Source organism: Hippocampus zosterae, chromosome 18, assembly GCF_025434085.1.
Source record: "Hippocampus zosterae strain Florida chromosome 18, ASM2543408v3, whole genome shotgun sequence".
Taxonomy (NCBI): Eukaryota; Metazoa; Chordata; class Actinopteri; order Syngnathiformes; family Syngnathidae; genus Hippocampus; species Hippocampus zosterae.
The window spans coordinates 7,476,860-7,497,321 of NC_067468.1; the positions used below are offsets into that span (position 1 = coordinate 7,476,860).

At 43.0% G+C, this 20,462-nt stretch overlaps 1 protein-coding gene across 7 annotated transcripts in view; it reads left to right on the top strand.

The window, feature by feature from the left end:
• The window catches only part of LOC127590795 (A-kinase anchor protein 2), a 63,685-nt gene that overhangs the window by 23,450 nt on the left and 19,773 nt on the right, over nucleotides 1–20,462 (top strand). For 5 of the 7 annotated variants that reach the window (XM_052050232.1, XM_052050233.1, XM_052050229.1 and 2 more), the window contains exons 5-9: nucleotides 5,387–5,501; nucleotides 6,339–6,360; nucleotides 7,647–7,775; nucleotides 9,044–9,871; nucleotides 14,632–14,705. In XM_052050232.1, coding sequence (XP_051906192.1) covers nucleotides 5,387–5,501; nucleotides 6,339–6,360; nucleotides 7,647–7,775; nucleotides 9,044–9,871; nucleotides 14,632–14,705 — 1,168 coding nt within the window. Of the gene's footprint in view, nucleotides 1–2,081; nucleotides 2,259–5,386; nucleotides 5,502–6,338; nucleotides 6,361–7,646; nucleotides 7,776–9,043; nucleotides 9,872–14,631; nucleotides 14,706–20,462 lie in introns of those variants that run through there. The other 2 variants (XM_052050234.1, XM_052050235.1) reach the window with 2 other exon arrangements.

The following is a 20,462-nucleotide window of genomic DNA, read 5'->3' on the forward strand; positions in this document are numbered from 1 at the left end:
TTTACATAAGGCTTTGGAAATAATAATCTTTTTGCGGCCACAGTGTGAAGCTTGCATAATTTCTCAGTACGCTGCTTGTCAACCATTAAAACTGCTTCCAAATGTCAACGTTTTGGGGTTTGCGGGTCAGCATTTTGTGTTCTCATGTGACACGGGATGTTTTTATGAAACATAGTGGAAGGGAACGCAAAAGCCTCCAATGGAGTCAAAAGTGGTTCTTTAATGTCCTCTTGATCAGGGCCTTACACTTGACTCTTGCACTGAAAAAGAAGCTACATTACTCCTTTCATGCACCCTGTAACCTAACATGAGCAGTTGTCCACTGTAGTAACCACTGCCCCTTAAAGGGTTAACATAGACTACTGTAGGTTTTAAAAAGATGAGACTCCGTTTTGATTGACAACTGTCATAGAGGCTTTAATTTAGGATTAACAATACAGTAAGGGAGAGTAAATGTTTCTCCATCACCACCAGTGGCTTAAGCAAAACTTAAATGGCGGTCTTGCTTTCATCCGTGCTCGCCCTCCTTCTGGTTGACTAAACAGCTGTGTAATTTGGACAAACTGATGCTGCTTGTCATTTCGAGTGCGTTAGAAATAACACTGCAAACCAAATGCAAGGAGTCAAGTAATTTCCCAGGAGCAGGTGGCTTTATCTGAGAAACAAATGATCTTTCCAACTGAATTGGCAGAGAAATGAAAGAGTGAAAAGCATAGTGCAGCTAAGGCAGAAAACAGAGTATACTGCAGTGCGCTTCAGACATTATGTTTTAGAATTACTGGAGGTAGGTGACATTTAGATTCATGAGGAATGCGTTCTGATTTTTAGTGTTACCTCGTGAAGGGAATATCCCATCACCAAGCAAGCAGGTTTGAATAATGCATGAGCGTTTATTCTTCTATAAAGCTGTGGTGTGGTGCGCAAGATTAAGTGATTTATGGTGGCATTTTCTATTAATTACACATTTACTATGAAAAGTGTGAACGTAATAGGTGGGTCGCTTTCTGTCAGTTTCATAGGCCGTGAAGAAGGCGAGCGAAAGATAAATATGCTACTGAAAATGTGAAGTGTGTTGGAAAGAGGGGAAAAAAATGAGCGAGCGAAAGTAAATAAGAGTATTATTTAGTAGTAATGTTTTGAAAGATTCCTCTGACATTCCAAAAACATGCTAGGTCGGTTCATTGAAGACTCTAAAGGTGTGAGAGTGTGCATACTGTAATTGTCTGTCACAATCAGCTGTAGAGGCCGTTTTAAGGGTTTATAAATAATGAACTGGTTTGCTAACGAAACACATTCAGGTGATGCTAATTGAATATAAACCCAGTAGGGTTTTGAGGCCTGCAAAATTTTTGAGCTTTGGGCTTTTGAGGTCAATGAGTGGAGCCCAGGTTTCAATGCTAACATGGTGAAGCAGCATTTAGCTGCTAGGCTGTACGCAAATGGAATACTGTGCGTTGGCAGAAGTGACGTTAGACCCAAATATAAATGTCTATAAATCCGATTACGAATTTTTCAGCATTTTTTTTTCTTTTCTACATTTTAATAAGCTAACTTTATTGTCTTTGCTTTGCCTTTGAATGTCTTCAGCTATTCAGTTTTTAAATGGTTTGAGGTGCTGTGGCTGTGGTTTTGTGAAGCACATTGAGTTACCTTGTATATGACATGTGCAATATATATAAAACTGCCTTGCCTTGCCTATTTTGTAAGTGGCCTGTGATTGGCTAGTGACCAGTATAAGAAATGGATGGATGGAATATCTGATGAACCAGCGAAGAAAAGGCTCCCTTCCAAAATGTGAAAGTTGATATATTGATGGAAGGGAAATAGATTTGAGACTTTTACAAGAGCAGAAAAGTCAGCTTTTTCTTTTTTTTTTCACTTGTGAAATTCTTGGGCACATCTTGGCTCACTGGTACCGCTTGCTGAGGCTTACCTCAACCAATGTGATCTTTCCAGCAGCTCCTCCACATCTGGGAAACTGGCTCCCAAGAGAAGAAGTACACCCAGAAGGAAAGTTCACATACAGCACACATGAATTACGGTGTAAAAATACTCGCTTCTTTACCGCGTGGTTAGAGCTTCTCCTTCCTCCGTAGCGTCACTCGTTTGGATCGCCTGGGAATCTTCAACGCATGTGGGCATATGCACACATTCCACCGCCACCACATAAAATCAGAAATGCTTCCTTGTACTTTATGATGTGGAAATCTGGGAGTATCCATGGCAACTAGCCTGCGGCTGGCTCTCAAGTTGGGACGGTAACGCTGACACCGGGTTCTGTTTTAGCATTGTCGCTGCTAATACTACACAAAATTGTAGAAAATCATCCGTCCTAAATGGACAATGATCGAAAGAGTAGTGGGAAAAAAAGTAATAATAAGAAAGATGAGAAATGAGTGAACAAGACATTGGAGGATGACAGGACAGTGTTTCCTCAGCCCCTTTGCTGCTATGCAGTCTTGGTCATGTATCTTGTGTGGTCACTAGGGGGTGCTAGTCGCAAACATAGTCAACTCTATGTGCTGCTTAGTCAAGGACCATGGAGGGAGAAGAGTCATTACTTGTGATGCAGTGCGAGATGGAGGCATGAAGCATGTGGATTTCAGGGATTTCAGGGATCAGCATTTTTTTAAACAAAGCACAGCATTAAAGAGGTCTTTCCAACCTTTGCCCCACATGAGAGATCACCAGTGGTAACCTGGGAAGTGGTCTCATAAATTGTCCAAAAATCATTTAGCAGTTAAAATATGTTTGTATATGGGTGGCACGGTGGTCGACTGATTAGTACGTCGGTCTCACAGTGCAGTGGTGCAGGGTTCGATTCCAGCTCCGGCATTACTGTGTGGATTTTATGTGGTCTCCCCGTGCCCGCGTGGGTTTTCTCCGGGTACTCTGGTTTCCTCCCACATTCCAAAAACATGCAAAGGGAGTCTAATGGAATACTCTAAATTGTCCCTAGGTGTGATTATGAGTATAAATGGGTGTTCATTCTCACTCTTAGAATTAAACTCGTTGATTCTTTGATCTAATTTCTTAAAAATAAAGTTATAAAAAAAACTTGTGCGGGATAAAAGAATCAATGAGTTTAGTTGTTGCCTTAACCTGCTCACGAACAAACAAAACGCACCTCCTCGGTTACCCTGTTTACACTCACTTTCACAATAATTGAACAAACTCTTATAATTGACTTGACTGATATTTTCAGACTAGTAATCTATTCATTTGTTTTGCACAAGTAATAATGTTGTGGTTTCACTGTCATAACGGCCGTCCGAGGGAAGAGGCAACTCCAAATTGGCCCGTGACTAAAATGAGTTTGTCACCACTGCTGTAGGTAAATATAGTCCTGCTGTCTTCGAAAGAATTGCATGCTACTCATTATACTTGTTTGGGATTCTAAAGTTATGTATATGCAAACTTGGCTCTCTGCTCATTTTAGCAGCAAGTTATTGCGTCCATTATCCAACAAAACCGGGTTTCAAACTATTGTTTCACTGCAGTGCCACTGTCTAGAGCTGAGGAGACTTCTCATTTTCTTTAAACTGCTCTGGAATACCAAAGCCCAGAATATCGAGTCCATTTAGTTTGTCACAAACATAATTACGTGATGCTTGACCACGAAACCATCACCCTGATGTCTCTGAAAAATGTTATGGAAAAAACTGTCAGTTGAATCGAAAGCCTGTCAGATCAACACTGAATAAAACTGCTTAGGATGCCAAAATGAAGGAACGATCTCCGCTTCTTGTGGAAAAAAATGCGGCAAGAGCAACGGTTTATGGTAGTGTGATGAAGCCAAAAGTCTTCTTTTTGTCACAGAGAGCAATGGCACGCATTCACATTCTTTGAATCCCAGTGGAGTGTACGAAAGTGTTGCAAGTGCTGGCAGGCTGTGAGGAAGCAACGGCGGTTCTCCTCCCTGACTGTTTCCTCCTTTTGTTGTTACATCCATCATGTCCCCGCGTGTGAGTGTGTTTCATGGCTCTGACACATCAGCGTCTTACAACTGACGAGGACTATGTCCTAAATGTAATCCAGAATTCTCTCCGTTTGGAGATGTCGCCATAGTACTCATGCTGCAACATGAAGTCGAATTTCTCGGGTTAAACAAAATCTGTTCTGTGATGCCTGCTACGTTGTGTTCATCCGACATTTAATTGACTGGCAATCCACTCTAGTGCAGTCCACCGTCTTTTGCCCAAATTCAGCTAAAGATAGGCCGCAGCTCACTTGCTCGTGAAAATGGATGGATGGAAATACTTGAGAGGTTGCAATGTGTGTCAAGTGACTTCCTCCAAATCTAAACTGGTACTTAAGATCTGATTTACACTTTGAAAGATAACAAATGGGAGTAGTACCGCAGCATGATTTGGATGAATTGTGCAATTGTTGAGCCGTCATGGAGGATTATTTCCGTCTCTCTCAGGATAAACTGTTTTGAGCCTTTACAATGCGATCCTTCTGTTTGACAAAATATGTTTTTGGCAACTTCGGCTGTCTTCCTGAACAAGCGCAATGCCATCTTGCCACAAGAGCAAACTGTCAAGCATAACAGATTTTTTGGGGGGGTTGGGGGGCAGGTTGACATCCAAACGTTTTCATGTACAGAAAAATTGAAGTACACAAAGGCCACTGACATCCATCAGCTTTTATTTATGTAGCATGCTAAAACTCATCCATGAGCAACATCCGTAAATGATGCTAATTCGACCTTCAGCTCTTATTATGTAAAAGAAAAAAGAGCAAGGTGATTTATGAAAAAGTCAAAGATTTTTGGGGGGATATTGGGGTGGCTAGCGTCCCACTAGATGAGCTTCACCGATGAAATGAATTGCAGCACAGTCAAACGTTCACATCGGTAACCTAAACAAGAAGCCTCCTAACAAAGCTGACATTGACACAGAGCAGAAAGCGGTCCAAATAATTATAATTCCTGCCCTTTGTGACTATTTTAGATATAAATAGTTAAATATGTGTTAGTGTGAAGCCAGAAAAGCTCGATATGAAACTATTTAGAATTTAGACCGTGTGCAAAAATGGAGTTCGTCTGTACAATCCGACCAGGTATCATACATGCTGAAAATTAGTCCACATGTCCCCTCCGCAGAGACACATCTTTACACATCACATCTTCAAGTAGGAACAGAAACTCAGAATATGTTGTTGGCAGCGAACTCAAGTGCAAGTCACTATTATCGGAAATCATGATGATACTTGGTATGCTTGACAGTGGGCTGAAATTTTTATTGAAAGTTTTACTATCACACACATCTGTGTTCCCAATTTGTGTTGAGTTGATTTTAGTTTTAAGAAGCCACACGATGTGGGTCAGAAGCAGCAAATCTCTCCATTGTCGACTCAAAGTGTGCTATTTGTTTGTTTTTAGGCTGGAATCTGAAATCAGTACGCTTGAGAGTGAGGAATCTCTGATCTCAGCTAAAGAGCGGGCTTTACGGGAACGCCTCAAGGAGACGGAACTCTCAATAGAAGACCTGCAGAAGGTACGAAGCATGAACGTACAAATATATATATATATATATATATATATATATATGTAAAATAATAAACGTTATAGGATATGTTTTTATGTATTTATAGGTATATGCTAACTTGCAAAGGCTAATTGTGACATGTATATTGTTTCTATTGAAATTTAACCCAATTGAGCACAATAGGTACAATTTACTGCACAATCTTAACATACTCTAGTCGAGGAGCTGTGGCCAAAATACTTATAATATAAAGATGTACTTAGGATTGAATGCCTGTATTATTCCACTTTTTTTTCTTGGATTTGAATGAGTTAATTTCATGGATGGTCAGATACGATCTGTTAAAGGGTGCTGGTTGACCTCTGATTGATACTTGAGAAAATGTGGCAATTTTAAACAAAGTGTATGGAAATAATCTATTCTACAAATGATCAAACTATTGTCAACAGTGCGAGTAACTTGCAAGTAATTGAATGAGCTATTAGGGATCGAAGTAAAATATTGCAATCTTAGTTAATCAGGCATGGCATGGTCACCAATTTGCATTCAATCTGGGAAAGTGAGCACAATTTAGCGCCTGTTAAATGAGATATTAATAAATCAGGCTCTATAACCAACAAAACACTCCAGCCTCTTCATTCATGCCCAATGCCAGCGTCGCGTAAAGTGCAATCCAACTGTACGGAAGAGTGGAGCTTTTTTTTTAAATTATTGACTCAAGGCATGTTTCATTTGAAGTTTCATGCGACTTTTAAGATACTAATTCCATTTTATTACATGTAGCAAATATGCTTATGAAGAGAACAAAATTACAGGGATTGATGAGGTTCTTGTTCTCTATTTCAGAGTCTGATGGCCCATGATGGAGGTATGATCAATGACACACACACATGCACGGGTTTACACCTCAATTCAACAGACCCCGATTTGACGGATTCCTTATTTAACGGATACAAAACGGTGTCCGTTCCTATCAAAGGCAACACATGGACAAACCTGTATGTGGCGGCCATGTTCGTAGGGACAACAGCTCTTAAAAATTGACCAGCTGGATGCCATTTGCCCACTGAAGCACCAGCAATTCAAGTTTGGATGCACTTTCAAAGTTTCAAACAGTTGTACGATTTGAAAAAATATATATATATATATATATATATATATATATATATATATATATAATATATTATATATATATATATATATATATATATATATATATATATATATATATATATATATATATATTTATTTATTTCGAATAGCTTAGTACCATACTTGGAGTTTTTTGCTTGTGAAAAAAAAAGTTACAAAACAAATTTGGAATGTATTGGGCATTTACATGTAATGAAACAAGTCGATTTCAATTTAACAGACAATCAGCTTTTATGGATGACCTTTTCCCCTATTGGTCCATTCCTATTCCGCTGTACACACTATCTGCACATAGTCACCTTTATAGCATAGTTGTTCCTCTCAAGGGTGTCACACACTGTTGTTTCCAAATGTGTGTGCATGTGCCAGTGTGCCTTTGTTTGGATAATAATCTCGCTGAGGCAGGAGCGATTCCGGCCAGAGAGCGCCCATGAACTTGCAAACACACAATCCGATTGCCACGGATAGAGCACATAGACATGCAGTATCGAGTAACGCTGCATACTAGCACTAAAACACAAACACACACACACACACACACACACACACACACACACACACACACACCATGCTCAGCAAGACTATTGACGCTCAAACTCGCACAAGGCCATGACTCTGCAGCCTGCAGTCGCTGGCTTTATCCCCCCACTATTCTCCAAAAAGCCCTGTGAGCCCCTGCCGCTTTGTTCTTCCTATCACACGCATATGCAAACACACACACACAAACACACACACTCGCACACACGCACACATTTACATTTTTTGCTGCATAAGCACATGCACCTCTGGGGTGCTCCAGTTGCCGTGGACACAAACGTGAGACAAGTGGGTGTGTGTGTGTGTGTGTGTGTGTGGTGAGGCAGTGCATAATTTACTTCATCACTTGTGTTTATTTGTGTACCCAGTGTGTGTGTGTGTGTGTGTGTGTGTCTGCCCCCAACATCACTGACAGTCTTTCGCACTGACCTCCCTCCACCCCCTCCCCTTTGCGCTCGTGCTCAGTGGAGGCCACCGACTGTACATCCGTTCCTCTCTCGGGCGGCGCGGATCTCGATCGCGAGCAACTATCCCTGGCCACGCAGCCCCGGAGCAGCCCACCTGCGCCTGGAGAGAAGGCAGCACCGAGACCCGGTAAGGATGGAGACGATGACAAGGGCGAGGGGAGAGGAGCGCAGGGGAGGGAGGTGGTTCTGTGAGGGACGATGAAAGGGCATCAACGGTTTGGTAGTAAGCCAAGTTGGATTAGACACACACATGGCACAAAGACAGACAGGTTATTACCTAAGTATACATGCTAATTAAAGTCAGGCATCATTCTATGCAAAATAAAAACCTTGGAACAGCAGAGCTCGCATATACTCAGTTGGTGACAGATTTTTCTCATTCCTACACTTGCCAAAGGTTTCCTGGTGGCTACTTATTATTTGTATATTTCACTTAGTGTTTTCGCACAAGCGTAACTATAGCAACATGAAGCAAGCAATGTTTTCATTACTTTTTTTTTTCAAACGTTGCTCAAGTTGTTCATCTTATAAATCTTAGAATATAGAAATTGCCTGAATGTAATTAATTGCAAATGTTTTTATTTAAATTTTCCTTTTTCTTTTTTTTTGCGTTGTTTGATTAAAGTACGCTTGATGGACTCGTCTTGGGGCAATTCAAAAGTGGGTTGAAACAAATCTCTGCTTTCAACAATTTGGGGACACCACGCAGGGCTGGTGCCCAGCACACAAAGCAATGTCCATGAAGGGCACGCTTTGATGGTGAATCATTTCAGAGCCCTGACCACAACCCCATCAAAAAAAAACGACAGCAAAGATTGGTGCAACATTAAAATAGTCACATGAGAGAGTCAAATATTGGAAGCGAGATAACTATACACATCACAGTTTTTAACATTTTAACTAACTGTCAAAATTAAGTGTGTTGAACTTGACTAATACCACACAGCACACACTAAATATCTCTGCGACTATCATGATGTCTGTTGTAGTACCTAAACTGACCTGTGAGAGGGACTATGGTGCCGCCAAACATCCAGGCTAACAAAAAAATACCAAGAAGAAGAAATAGGAGAAGTTGGGCAAAGTGTAAACTCGGGATTCTGTTTTACGAGCGGCTGTTATTACGTTTGTAGTACAACTCTGCACTGACAAAGCCTCTCTGACTGTCAGTTAAAACTACATTTTATTATTTGTAAAAGTAATAATTTAATACACTTATATCGACGTCTTATGCAAGCGGCCTTCAGGCATTCATTGTAACACTGTGAAGGTTTTTCAGTCTCCTGTGTGCTCCCATCTTCACGCTTCACTCCTTCCACCTTCTCCAACCCCGCACTCTTCCTTCAACCCCCCCTCTCACCCCTTTCCTCATTCCCTCCTTCCCCCTTCTAACAGCAATGTTTGCCATGGAGATCAACGTGCAGCACGACCCTCAGACCGGCGAACAGCGCATCCTGTCAGCGAACCGCATGAACCCGTCAGAAGCGGGCTCGCGCGGTGTCAAGATCTATGACGACGGCAGGAAAGTCGTCTACGAAGTCACGACCTGTGGGGGGGTGTCCACGACCTCGGTGGAGAACGGGTGGAGCTCCTCGCAGGTCGACCAGCTAATCCAGAGAGCGGCTAGATCTGGCGGAGGGGGAGATGAAAGGAGGGCTCAGGTATTAGTTACCCCCGCTGCCCCACATGCCTATGCCTCGCCGACAGCTACGGATGATCTGTCCCCACCATCCTGCGCCCCGCCCTCCATCCCATCGAGCCCGCCTGCCCAGGTCACCCTGCACAGAGAGACTCAGCTCGGCATGATGCCCCCATCCTCGGCTCCTATCGTGACGCAGCCTGGCCCGTCAGCCCAGCCGGGACCAGAAGTTTGCTCCGTGCCCCGAGCCAGCACCGAGCATCCGGTCACCATGGTGTTCCTGGGATACCAGGACCTGGAAGACACGAGTGAGAGCCGGCGGCTGCTCGGTTTCGACGGCGCCGTCAAGGCCGAGGTGGTGCTGATCGATGAAGATGACGAGAAGTCCCTCAGGGAGAAGACGGTCACCGACCTGTCCATCATCGACGGCACGGCGGCCGACCTCGTGTCGGGGCGGCCGGTCACATCCGAGGCCGCCAGTACAGAACTCTCGTCGGACGGCCGTGAGCACGACAGCGCCGCCTCGCCACCGCCAAACCCCGAAGCCAACAAAGCCCCGCCTCCCGGTCTCACCCCTGCCACAGGTACAGACAAGAGGAAACGCTGCAAGTGCTGCATAGTCATGTGACTGAATCTTCTGCTTCCTTTGTATTTTTACCCACAACACCCCTCTTTTCCCTCTGTCTTTGGATGGCTACTAACCGAAGCATCTTCTCTACTGGACTCTGAGCGGCTGCCACACACACACACACACATTAAGCCTTCATTCAGCCGTGCATTTCTGGAGTTATTTTTTTGTTTTGTTATTTTATCCTTTGTGCCAACACGGTGGCTCTGACCTCCTGACAGATTAATTCAACAAATTCAAACCAATCAGCAGGAACTCATCTGTTATAATGCTGCTACGGTCATTGCAAACAAAGACAGATAGATGGAGAAACTTCCATGTTTGTTTGCCAAGCAAGGCTAGAATACGCTATTTCAGCCTCGATTTCACAGCTAGCTAGCTGTCGTGTTTCTAAGCAAACACTATCGAGCCACACATGGACCTTCAGCAAAAGAGGTCATAAAACACGAAATTATAATAATAATATAATTAATATGTGTCACATTTTCCCCTTGAATTCCTTTTACCCAAACAAACACACTCACGATTTAAAGAAACAGAGTTGCGCGGAGAAAGTGCGTGTGTCTGTGGCGGGCAAGACGGGTGAGGGTTCTTGTTGCCTTGGTTTCTTCATGTGCCTCTATTATTCTTCCACCTGAATAGTCGTAACCAAACAACTCAACAATTGTTTTCTCTGATAATATTGATTTCAGTTAGCTTTTATCTGAATAGTTTTTGTCTATTTGTTTTGGAAAACCAAATCCAGATCATTTTTGGAGATGCTTCTTTCGATACATAAGTGAGGTTCAACGAGTTGTTTCTTGTTCTTTCCACCAACTTGAGCTATTCCACCGATGAAGTTATTTCCTCCCATTCAATCCCTTCCTATCTCAACAGCCAGTAAGAAGCCATGAAACACCTTAGGAATTGTGCAGCCATTTCTGTCTCGGTGTATCTGATACTACAAATTCATGTCCATGAACAAATCCCACTGGTGACTCCACATCAACTGCCTGAATGGTGGTATTGTGGAAAGCACGTCTCCATCACAGGATGAAGCAGAAACATGCATGTTAGCTTAACCGAACACTCTAAATTGTCCATAGGTGTGAATGTGAGTTTCAATGATTGTCTATGTGCCCAGTGACTTGTAAGGCGATCGAGGTGTACCTAACCTCTCGCTCAAAGTCAGCTGGCGATTGGCGTCCGTTTACCACAACACCAATAAAGACAAACGCTGTAGAAAATGGATGGATAGGGAACCACCGGTCTTGCGTAAGGCGACTTTTAATGTCATTGAAGTTGTCCGCCAGAGCTTCAGAGGACCACCACGACACTGCCAACTCGTCGGTTACATTGGTGCTACAATAACGTGGTCTTGGATGACATCTTTTATATTCATACAGAGTACACAGTACAGCTGATTGTCTTGGTTGGAAGCCAGCAGAACTTGCAAAAGCAACAATCATCCACATTGTGTTCAGGGCTAATTAATTAATTTCAGTACCAGCCAATTCTGCACCAAGTCTGAAAAGACGTTTAAAAACGTCTTTGGGAGTGAATGAGTTAACTCTAACGTGTCAATCCAAGAGCAATACTGTTGCAGTACAAGTGTCGACATACTGAAATGGTGGCCACTGCTCCACTTGATGACGAGAATCAATTCATTCATCATCAAGCTAAATAAACAACAAAACATTATCGGCCCCTCAGGAAAATGCTAACTTAGTAACACTGCAAAAATGTGTGTTGAATTTACTCCATTTTTATTTTGTCAAGTGCTTAGACAAAATCATCTGGATCCAGATACATTTTAAAATACATGTTGTCATCATCGTAGAATGAAACGTATATGATTCAAATGCTGTGATATTACAAAATCAACATTTCATTCCATTCTGAATGGACCTGCTATAGCTGAATAGTAGTTTGCCTTAAAGTAAACATGCTCTGTTTCGTTGCGACTGGCCACTCTCGCTGATTAGCCGCGCCTTGTTTTGAGGTTCCTGTGTAGTTAAAGAATGTAAATACTGAAGGCTCTATCCAGAAATGACTTTATTTTTCACACATATATATTGTACACTAAAGATCACTATTATAGTCATTTTATGTCCTATGATGCGATAGGACAACATTTTTCTAATTTTCATCCCACTTCACTGCTGAATGTCCCACTTAAAACACGCCTGACGATTGTTTTGCTCCCACAAGCCCGTGCAGATTCCTCCTAATAGCTAATTCCTTCTGCAGAAGTGTCATGCTGACTCCCGAAGGCATGCGAGGATGTTCAAACATTTTGCAGAGACAGGATCCTAAAACTAACCCTCTCAATAGATGTGCATGGTTGCCCATTAACTGCATGCTGAGCAAGCGTTTCATTTCCCTGTCACGCAGACCACCAACATTTTTAGATGCGCTATTCTGGCAACCATTGGAAATGCAATTCAAGGAGTAGTAGAAGCTGTTATCATTTCATAAGTAGAAAAGGTTGAAATTCATTCAATTAATGGCAACCAGTTCATGATGTCCTCTACAGTTTTTCCCTATGTCAGCTGGGATGGGCTACAGCTTAAACTCGCCCCTAATGAGGACAACTGCTAGAAAAGACGGATGGGTGGATGAAATTCATCTGCCTGGTTTTGATCGTGCTATCGGGTGATAAAAATGATTTTGAACAAACACACTCGATTTGTTTGAACGCTTTTCAGTATCGCTTCAACGTTTGTCTCCTGAAACTGTGGAGGCTGTGCAGAGAGTTTCTCATCAAGCAGCATTAACAGTAGTAAATACAATTACACTATCCCAAATAGCTTTCAGCACAGAAAAAATAAAATAAAATGGAAAGCTGAGGGAGTTGATGAGCGGTTTGCCTTTCTGGTTTGCTGCTTGTTGAGCTTGCAGCCACACTGCCACTCAGTGAAGTCCTACTTTAGCTCTCTAGGGGGCGCTCTTTCTTCCCCCTCTGCCTGCCCTCATGGTTGTATGGACTGTTCATTAAAAAAAAGAAAAAGAAAAAAAGGAGCCATTTTCTATTGTTCACATTTCTCTTTCTCTTGATGGTTCTTCAGTGTCACAATCACATCCTCCCCCACCTCTTTCTCTGACGTTTGTATCCTCTCACTATCTTTGGACAAATAAAGCTGAGTTTCTCCAGTTCAGCCCCTGCTGTCTTTTGCTTATTGTTCTTTCCGTCTGTCTCTCCATTTAACATTCACTGTTTCATTGGCTGCTGTCAAAAAATAAATAAAAGGATCACCATCTCTCCTCACTGCACCCCTAGACCTCTACCTCTAATACCCACTGCCACTAACAAGTGCACTCTCTCTGGCCACAAAACGGCAGGCAAACCCAAGTAGGAAATGAAAAACAAGTATGAGGGGGAAGAATAAAAGTGGAATGACATCAGAAAAGGATTTTTGTCAAATGGGTATTAATCTCACAATGCAGTATGCCAGTGCTGTCGACCGGCACTCCATCATCATGGGAGGTGATACGGTTCTGGCTTTCCTATCAGGTCAACACTTGTCAGTATGACAAAAACCACTCAAATGAAAATGTTAAATGAACATCTGTCGTTAGTGTCATACATTTCTTCTCTTATCGTATACCGTACTGTTGACTTTATATTAAAACATCTCACAAGTCAGAAAATATCTGAGACAGAAACGGGTTCAGTTGATCAATATGGCTTTAAAACCAATTACAAAAACGTCAATCCAGCAGAATCCACTCTAGTGGCAGCACTTTATTTATGCACGCACATAACAGAAGACTAGAAACCTCTTACGAGTTTACCGTAATCTACACGAAAACCATAAGAGGGCAGGTAAGTGGCAAGTGAAAGAAATTGGGAGATAGAGAGTAACTCTAGTCCCATGAAGAGGAAGCAAAATGGATTATTCTGCAGCTATTTTGTATTGTAATTCATTCATAACTCAGATTAAACTGGAAATGTATGGCGAAGTGAGACTCTGGCACAAATATGACGCACACCGTACAGAAGACGTAAGATCAGGATATGACGACTCAACATATGAGAGACACCATGACAACCGGAAACGAGGCCGCACACTAATTCGATTCCTGGCTGTGTGATCATAAGCACCATAATCAAATGATCCCGGGAAAATGACAATGTCATGTAAAGCATCTGACTGACTGCTGATTTCTACGCCACTTCACGATTGGTGCTCATGTTTAAGGCATGGAGCTGTAAAAACACAGTGGGTAAAGCCAAAGGCTAAATCCGCATTAATGGGAACTCATGGAAGGGTAAAAAAATGATTTGAGGGAATTAGGATTGCTTAATTGAGTCATTTAGAAAAATTACTTCCAAAACAGAATGGACATTTACAAATCAGGTTCTTACGGGTTTATGCACATTCGTTCTTACGCCAGAATTATTATGTTCAGGAGATGCTCCAACCTCGACAATACTATCACAAATCTTCCAAATGAGTGCCACAATGCTGCTTTATCGACATTGAATAAATCGAAGCATTTTGCAATGCTCCCGGATTTAGGAGGAGTCTACCAAAATATTACATCCTTGCATTTGTTCAATCGATTGTAGAATATGGCTGCTAATATAACTTATCACACTGTATTTTGTTTTTTTCCTGAAACTCTAAGCCTTCTGTCAAGAGGCGACTGAACAGAAAATTACTGAAAAGTACTTTGGGGCGGGGCTTAAATAATGTACGGTGTATACATTATTTTTTATTGTTTTTATTTTAGACTGTGGGGTTATCAGAACAACAACAAACGGACATCAGGTGGAGATGCCGAGTAGATATCCTCACACTGCCATGGTAAGTCAAAGCATTCATATGCATGGAATTATAAAATATTGATTGATCTGTCGGATTTAACTTGTTGAGCGATTGTGAAGCACTCTTGGGCTGGATCTGCTTTATCTCTCTGGGGTGGGGGGAACATTTCGTGCAAATTAACTCATCCTGCCTCCCATATGGCTTGGATAATGCCGTGTACATGTTTTGAAGCCATTATGAACACAGCACAGCAAGGGCTACACAGTCTTTCCAATTTTGCTGCTCTATTTATCAACTTTTCCAACCCTTTAGTTTTCCCTATTTCTAAAAAAGCAACTTTGGTGGCGTTATTGGAGTCTTTGGAACACACAGAAACTCCAACCAAAACAGATGTTCTCCCATCTCTGAAGCCTAATTTAACCATATTCCACCGCGTTATGCAAGTCCCCATGATGATTCGATTGTATTTTCTTTCACGGAGGACAGCACTTCATCACCACACAATAGAATTCAACTTTGACCTATGCAGCGGATATAGTGCCAAATAACTCACGGCTTTATTTGGATTGACAGTCTTAACGACCCTTTGGAGGAAACCAAAACTGGGGCAAAACTGAGTCGGAAATGCATTTAGTAACTCTTGCATGTGGACTTGGGCTCCCTAAATGACTAGCTACGCACCACAACTGGTTGTGCAACTGAATAAATGTACCAACGTTCTAAACGGAGGCAACCTGATCCGCTCGGGGTCGGCTCCCATTGTGCTGGCCGGCCGCTGGCGCTCTGATTGTCTGATTGTCTCTGGAAGGCCTCCGAACACACTCTCGCCAAACCAAATGCATTATTCAGCACGAGTGTCGAGAGAGAGAGAGAGAATAGAGAGGGGCAGCAGAGGGAGGGTGAGCGATCAGGAGAAGAGAACAACCCGATGCTCAAAACTGGCGCGTGCCGCTGGCTGTGAGTGCGAGACGGGGGAGAAAACCGAAGGACTAAACGATCGACTTTTCTACCACATTGAACAACATTAGTGAAGCTAAACAAGACAAAGTGGAAAGAAGAGGTCACGGCCAGTAGGTGAGCTTTCGGTCTGTCACTGAATCCCGGTCATTGTTTTCCTCTTGTGTCCTCCACTCTCGAGTGAAAGGCACTAAAGCCTGGACTGTAGCTGTCCTGCGGTTTATGGTGTTTTAACCACAAACACAAGAACAGTGGAAGACTATAAACGTGTGTGTCGAATCGTACAAGATTAGAATGACATTGATTGGCTTTTAAGTGTGAAGGACACTGGATGCCGCAGCCCTTGAGAGCGGTGGGAGGTCAATGGACTAGAACCCCCACTGCAGTCTTTGTGTTCCTTCTAGATCAGAACCTCCCATTCCAATGTGAAAAATCAGGCATATTCTTTGTTTGTTTGTGTTAAAGTACAGCACAGGAAAAACAAAATCACTTATTGAAAAAGAGGAATACGGTTCTCCCGCCGCCACATCACTTTAACCTACATCCGGAATGACCTTAACCCACTTTTTAATCAACTGGCACTCGACACAGTTAAGAGATGACTGCATGTGACGGGTAGTCTTCTGTGTGTGCTATTCAGTGTCATCATACACTTCGAAGCGCGGAATCAAAAACTAGAAGTTTCCAATCTGGTATAAAAGGGACTTTTGGTTGGGAATTTATAGCAGTTGTGTTTGCATTCAAAAGTATTTTCCACTTCAAAACTGCTTATTATCGCACTCGGCATGAGCCGTGACTAGATTCTGATGGAATGATAACGATGAGCACAAATATCCCGGTGTCACAGGATTGAAATGATGGCTCTAAAATTACCATGTAGAAAAAAGTTCAATGGAGGCTTTTAACTTCAAAAAAGTGTCTTGTTGACTCCACTCTGCAAGAAGCCAATCATCTAGTGCCCTGATAAGACGCTCCCACCCACAAGGGAAAGAATAGCTCATTACCGGTGACAGAAAGTATTAGCGTTGACTTTTTCAAACCACGGTAACCCATCAAACCGTTAAGTTGGCCCGTGCCTAGTAAAAACGCCTGCCTCTAAGTTCTGGGAGTCTCCATTCAAATCTCGGTTTTTGCTTTCCTTTCGGGAGTTTTGTGTGTTCATCATCCATGTTGCAGAGCATAATTTACAGATCTAACAAAATGTTGACCTGTGTTTAAGTAATTTGTGTTTACCGACAGTATATCCGCATTGCTGTCAGGACACCTTTTTCACCTGCCGGGGTATTATTTCTCTGGCTGTTAGAGGTTTCGGTGTGTTGTATCGAAGGATTTTGTAGCCCTAAATTTACAATTCTTTCATGTTTCGAGTGTAACTTCCAGTGCATTTCCATTTATATCCTTTCCCACCCTTCTCTGCACCACCAAGTACAAGATCACGGACAAGAGCGAGAACGTTTATCACTGCTGTCTTCTTCTTTCCAAACCCCACCCTTTTCCCAGAAAGCTTCACACCGGCATAATCATAGGTTATACAACAGCTGTGTAGATAGACCGAAGGCCGCGGGGTGAAGCGGAGTTCTGCAGGGGGAACGGATGAGAGGGACGGACACGGTGACGATAACATAAAGCTCCAAGGAGAGATAAAGGGTGGTCCAGGTGCGAGAAGGGTGTAGTCGCCAGCAGTTAACTGTAAGGCGGGTGAGGGAAACAGGAGGGGGTGGGGTTGAGGTCGTCCAGGATGCAAGGAGGAAGTCTGTTCAGCCTCACAAAGCTCCAAGTGTTGTTGAAATGAACAGCCCGCCGGTCTTGCAATGGCCCGTCTAATGATGCGCCGCCACTGGCCGCCATTCAGGAAGGAATTGCATTCACTTTTAAAGGCAGTGATGTTACCTGATGTGTATGCTTTATCCATCCGTTTTCCGATCCGCCAATCCTCACATGGGTCATGGGGGGTGCGGGAGACTATCCCCGCCGTCTTCGGGCAGTAGGCGGGGGACACCCTGAACCGGTTGCCAGGCAATCGCAGGGCACACATCAACGAACAACCATCCGCGCTCACACTCACACTTGGAGTGTTCAATCAGCCTTCTATGCATGTTTTTGGAATGTGGGAGGAAACCGGAGTACCCGGAGAAAACCCACACAAGCCTGGTAGAACATGCAAACTCTACACAGGGAGGGCGGACCTCAAATTTAACCCCCGACCTCTGCACTGGGAAGTCGACGCGCTCACCACTGGACCGCCAGGCCGCTGCGTACGCTTTAGGTTGGGATTTTTCTACAACGCGACTCGGATAGGCTGAGCTCTCAAAAGTACTGTCTGCTGATCATAAGTGGAGAAAATGAAAAGGAGAACAAAAAAAAATTGGCATAGCAGAAAGCATGTGACAGCCCTTCAGGCAAAACTGAAGCCTGAATGTGATTTTGTCTTTCTGTCTTTGAAGGAGCTGCTATTTTAAGCACGGTGGCACTAAAATGAGTCAGTGTCACATTGTGTCCATTTTTATGTGGTTTTTTTCCCCGTATGGATTTCTTTTTTTTTCCCCTGATGGTTCCTGTTCCAGGTTTGTGTCCCAATTCAACACAATTAAGCACCACAGTGTGAGAGATAAAGAGGAACATCAAGTTGAGTCTGCCAAACTGCCACGCTGTTTGAATTTTACAGTTTGGTTTTTGTCAAACTAAAACAAAACCAATCCATTTTGTTCCACTTCCAAATACACTGAGACTTACGTGGCGAATCGTCGTTTACTAATGACTCAATTACAGGACTGCTGCTTTCATTCCAATGCCTATGAAATTACAACGAGAAAATCATTTTGTCATCCGCTCTCCAACTGAGCCATGACAATATTGCATCGAATTGTAATCCCACTGAATCGAAACCCACTCGAATTGTTTAAAATTGAACCTCCCTGAATCGAGATACTGTACATATCGAATTGTCATAAATTGGAGGGATGCACACCCTGACTCGCCATTTTACAGCATTAGGACCTGCATTGCCTCATCAATTCTCAAACTAGCAAGCTTGTCCTGAATTTGCGACCGCATTCTAATTTTTTTTTAGATTTTTTTCCTCATTCATTGGGTTAAGGTAGCATTTCATTTGAATGAATGTGCTTTGCAAGTTATTTGGGATGGCGTTCTTTTATCGGTGTGTCGTGGTGTAGGTCTTGCAGAAACTTTGTTGTTGATGCTCACTGCCATAAAGATTTTAATGGTGTATGAAGTGAGGTTTTTTTTCTCTCAGAGAATTTAGGTTAAATTCCAAATTGTGTGACATCAGAGGTGTTGGAATTTAAGCATTCCATTGTTTGATGAACCCTAAATGAAAATCTGATTCACTTTATCCTCACAAGGGTAACGGGGCATGCTGGAGCCTATCCCAGCCGTCTTCGGGCAGTAGGCAGGGGGACACCCTGAAGCGGTTGCCAGCCAATCGCAAGGCACACAGAGATGAACCACCATCCGTGCTTACACTCACACCAAGGGACAATTTTGAGTGTTCAATCAACCTGCCATGCAAGTTTTTGGAATGTGGGAGGAAACCGGAGTACCCGGAGAATACCCACACAGGCACGGGGGGGAAAATGCAAACTCCACACCGGGAGGCTGGAGCTGGATTTGAACCCGGTACAACAGCACTGTGAGGGTGACGCGCTATCCACTGGACCCCTGTGCCGCCTGAACATCACGCCCCCCCCCCCCTCCCCCTCAAAAAAACAACGAATCGACCTTACTTTGGAGGGATGGAATCGATTAGGATCTTGAACTCGAACAAATTCTTGGAACCCGAAAGAAGACCCTTATTACTCCACTATAGTTGTCGAATGATTGAAACAGCAGTGAAAGTGAGTCTAAACGAAGCACGTAATATGCTCATTTGTTTTGCATTGCATCGCACTGTTTTTTGGTATTTGTGATCCATTGAGGCAAAGAACAATTGCAGATGCGAGAAATCAAACAATGCAAGCTGAACACGTGACGGCCACCATCACACGACTCGCCACCGCTTGCTATTGTCCACTGCATCCACCTTGCAACTGGTGTGCGGGGGGCTGTACCACTCATTGATTTTCCACACAAAGCAAAATGCAAACACAAGCATGCATAAAGAGCGAACAAGCAGATTTTCGTTTTTTTTTTTTTTCCCTGGAATATGTCAGTTTGTGACTTCATATAATGTGTCCCACTCAGTTTTCAGGGATGAGGCTTATCTCAAACATGAACTATACAAGGTGACAAAAAAAGCTTGGAAAAGGTCATTTCCTTGTCAGCCACCGGACTTATTTTAGTGCCACACTTTCTGAGAACTGCCGCACATTTATTGAGTTTATCAAGAAAAGAGCTTTCAGCTTGACCTGCTTTATGTATACACAGTTTTATTATTATTGAGTTTTTAAAAAGGTTTCAGTCATAACAGCCCTCCAAGGGAAACGGTCACTAAATTGTGCCACATGACAAAAATGAGTTTGACACCCCTGCTTTAGACGATAATCCTCTTTGTTGACTTGCAGACTTTTCCCTTCAAGATCTTTTGCCAATGCAGCAGACAGATGGCGGGACCATTCTCTTTAAATAAAAGAGGAAATAAATCTGCAGCTCAGACATGTTGGCCGGCAAACTGTTTTCTTCCTTCGTGGAGCCTCCTTCCTCTATCTAAATTTGCAGGCTTATGAGCTACTTTCCCGAAATAGACGACAGGTGATTAGCACGATGCTGCTCTCAGAGTACGCTGCAGCAAAGTGACTTAATGCAGTGAGATTGCACAGGGGAGAAGTTTCAACATTTTCTTGGGACTGAGAAAGCTGTCCAATGGTATGGACAGGGCGGGAT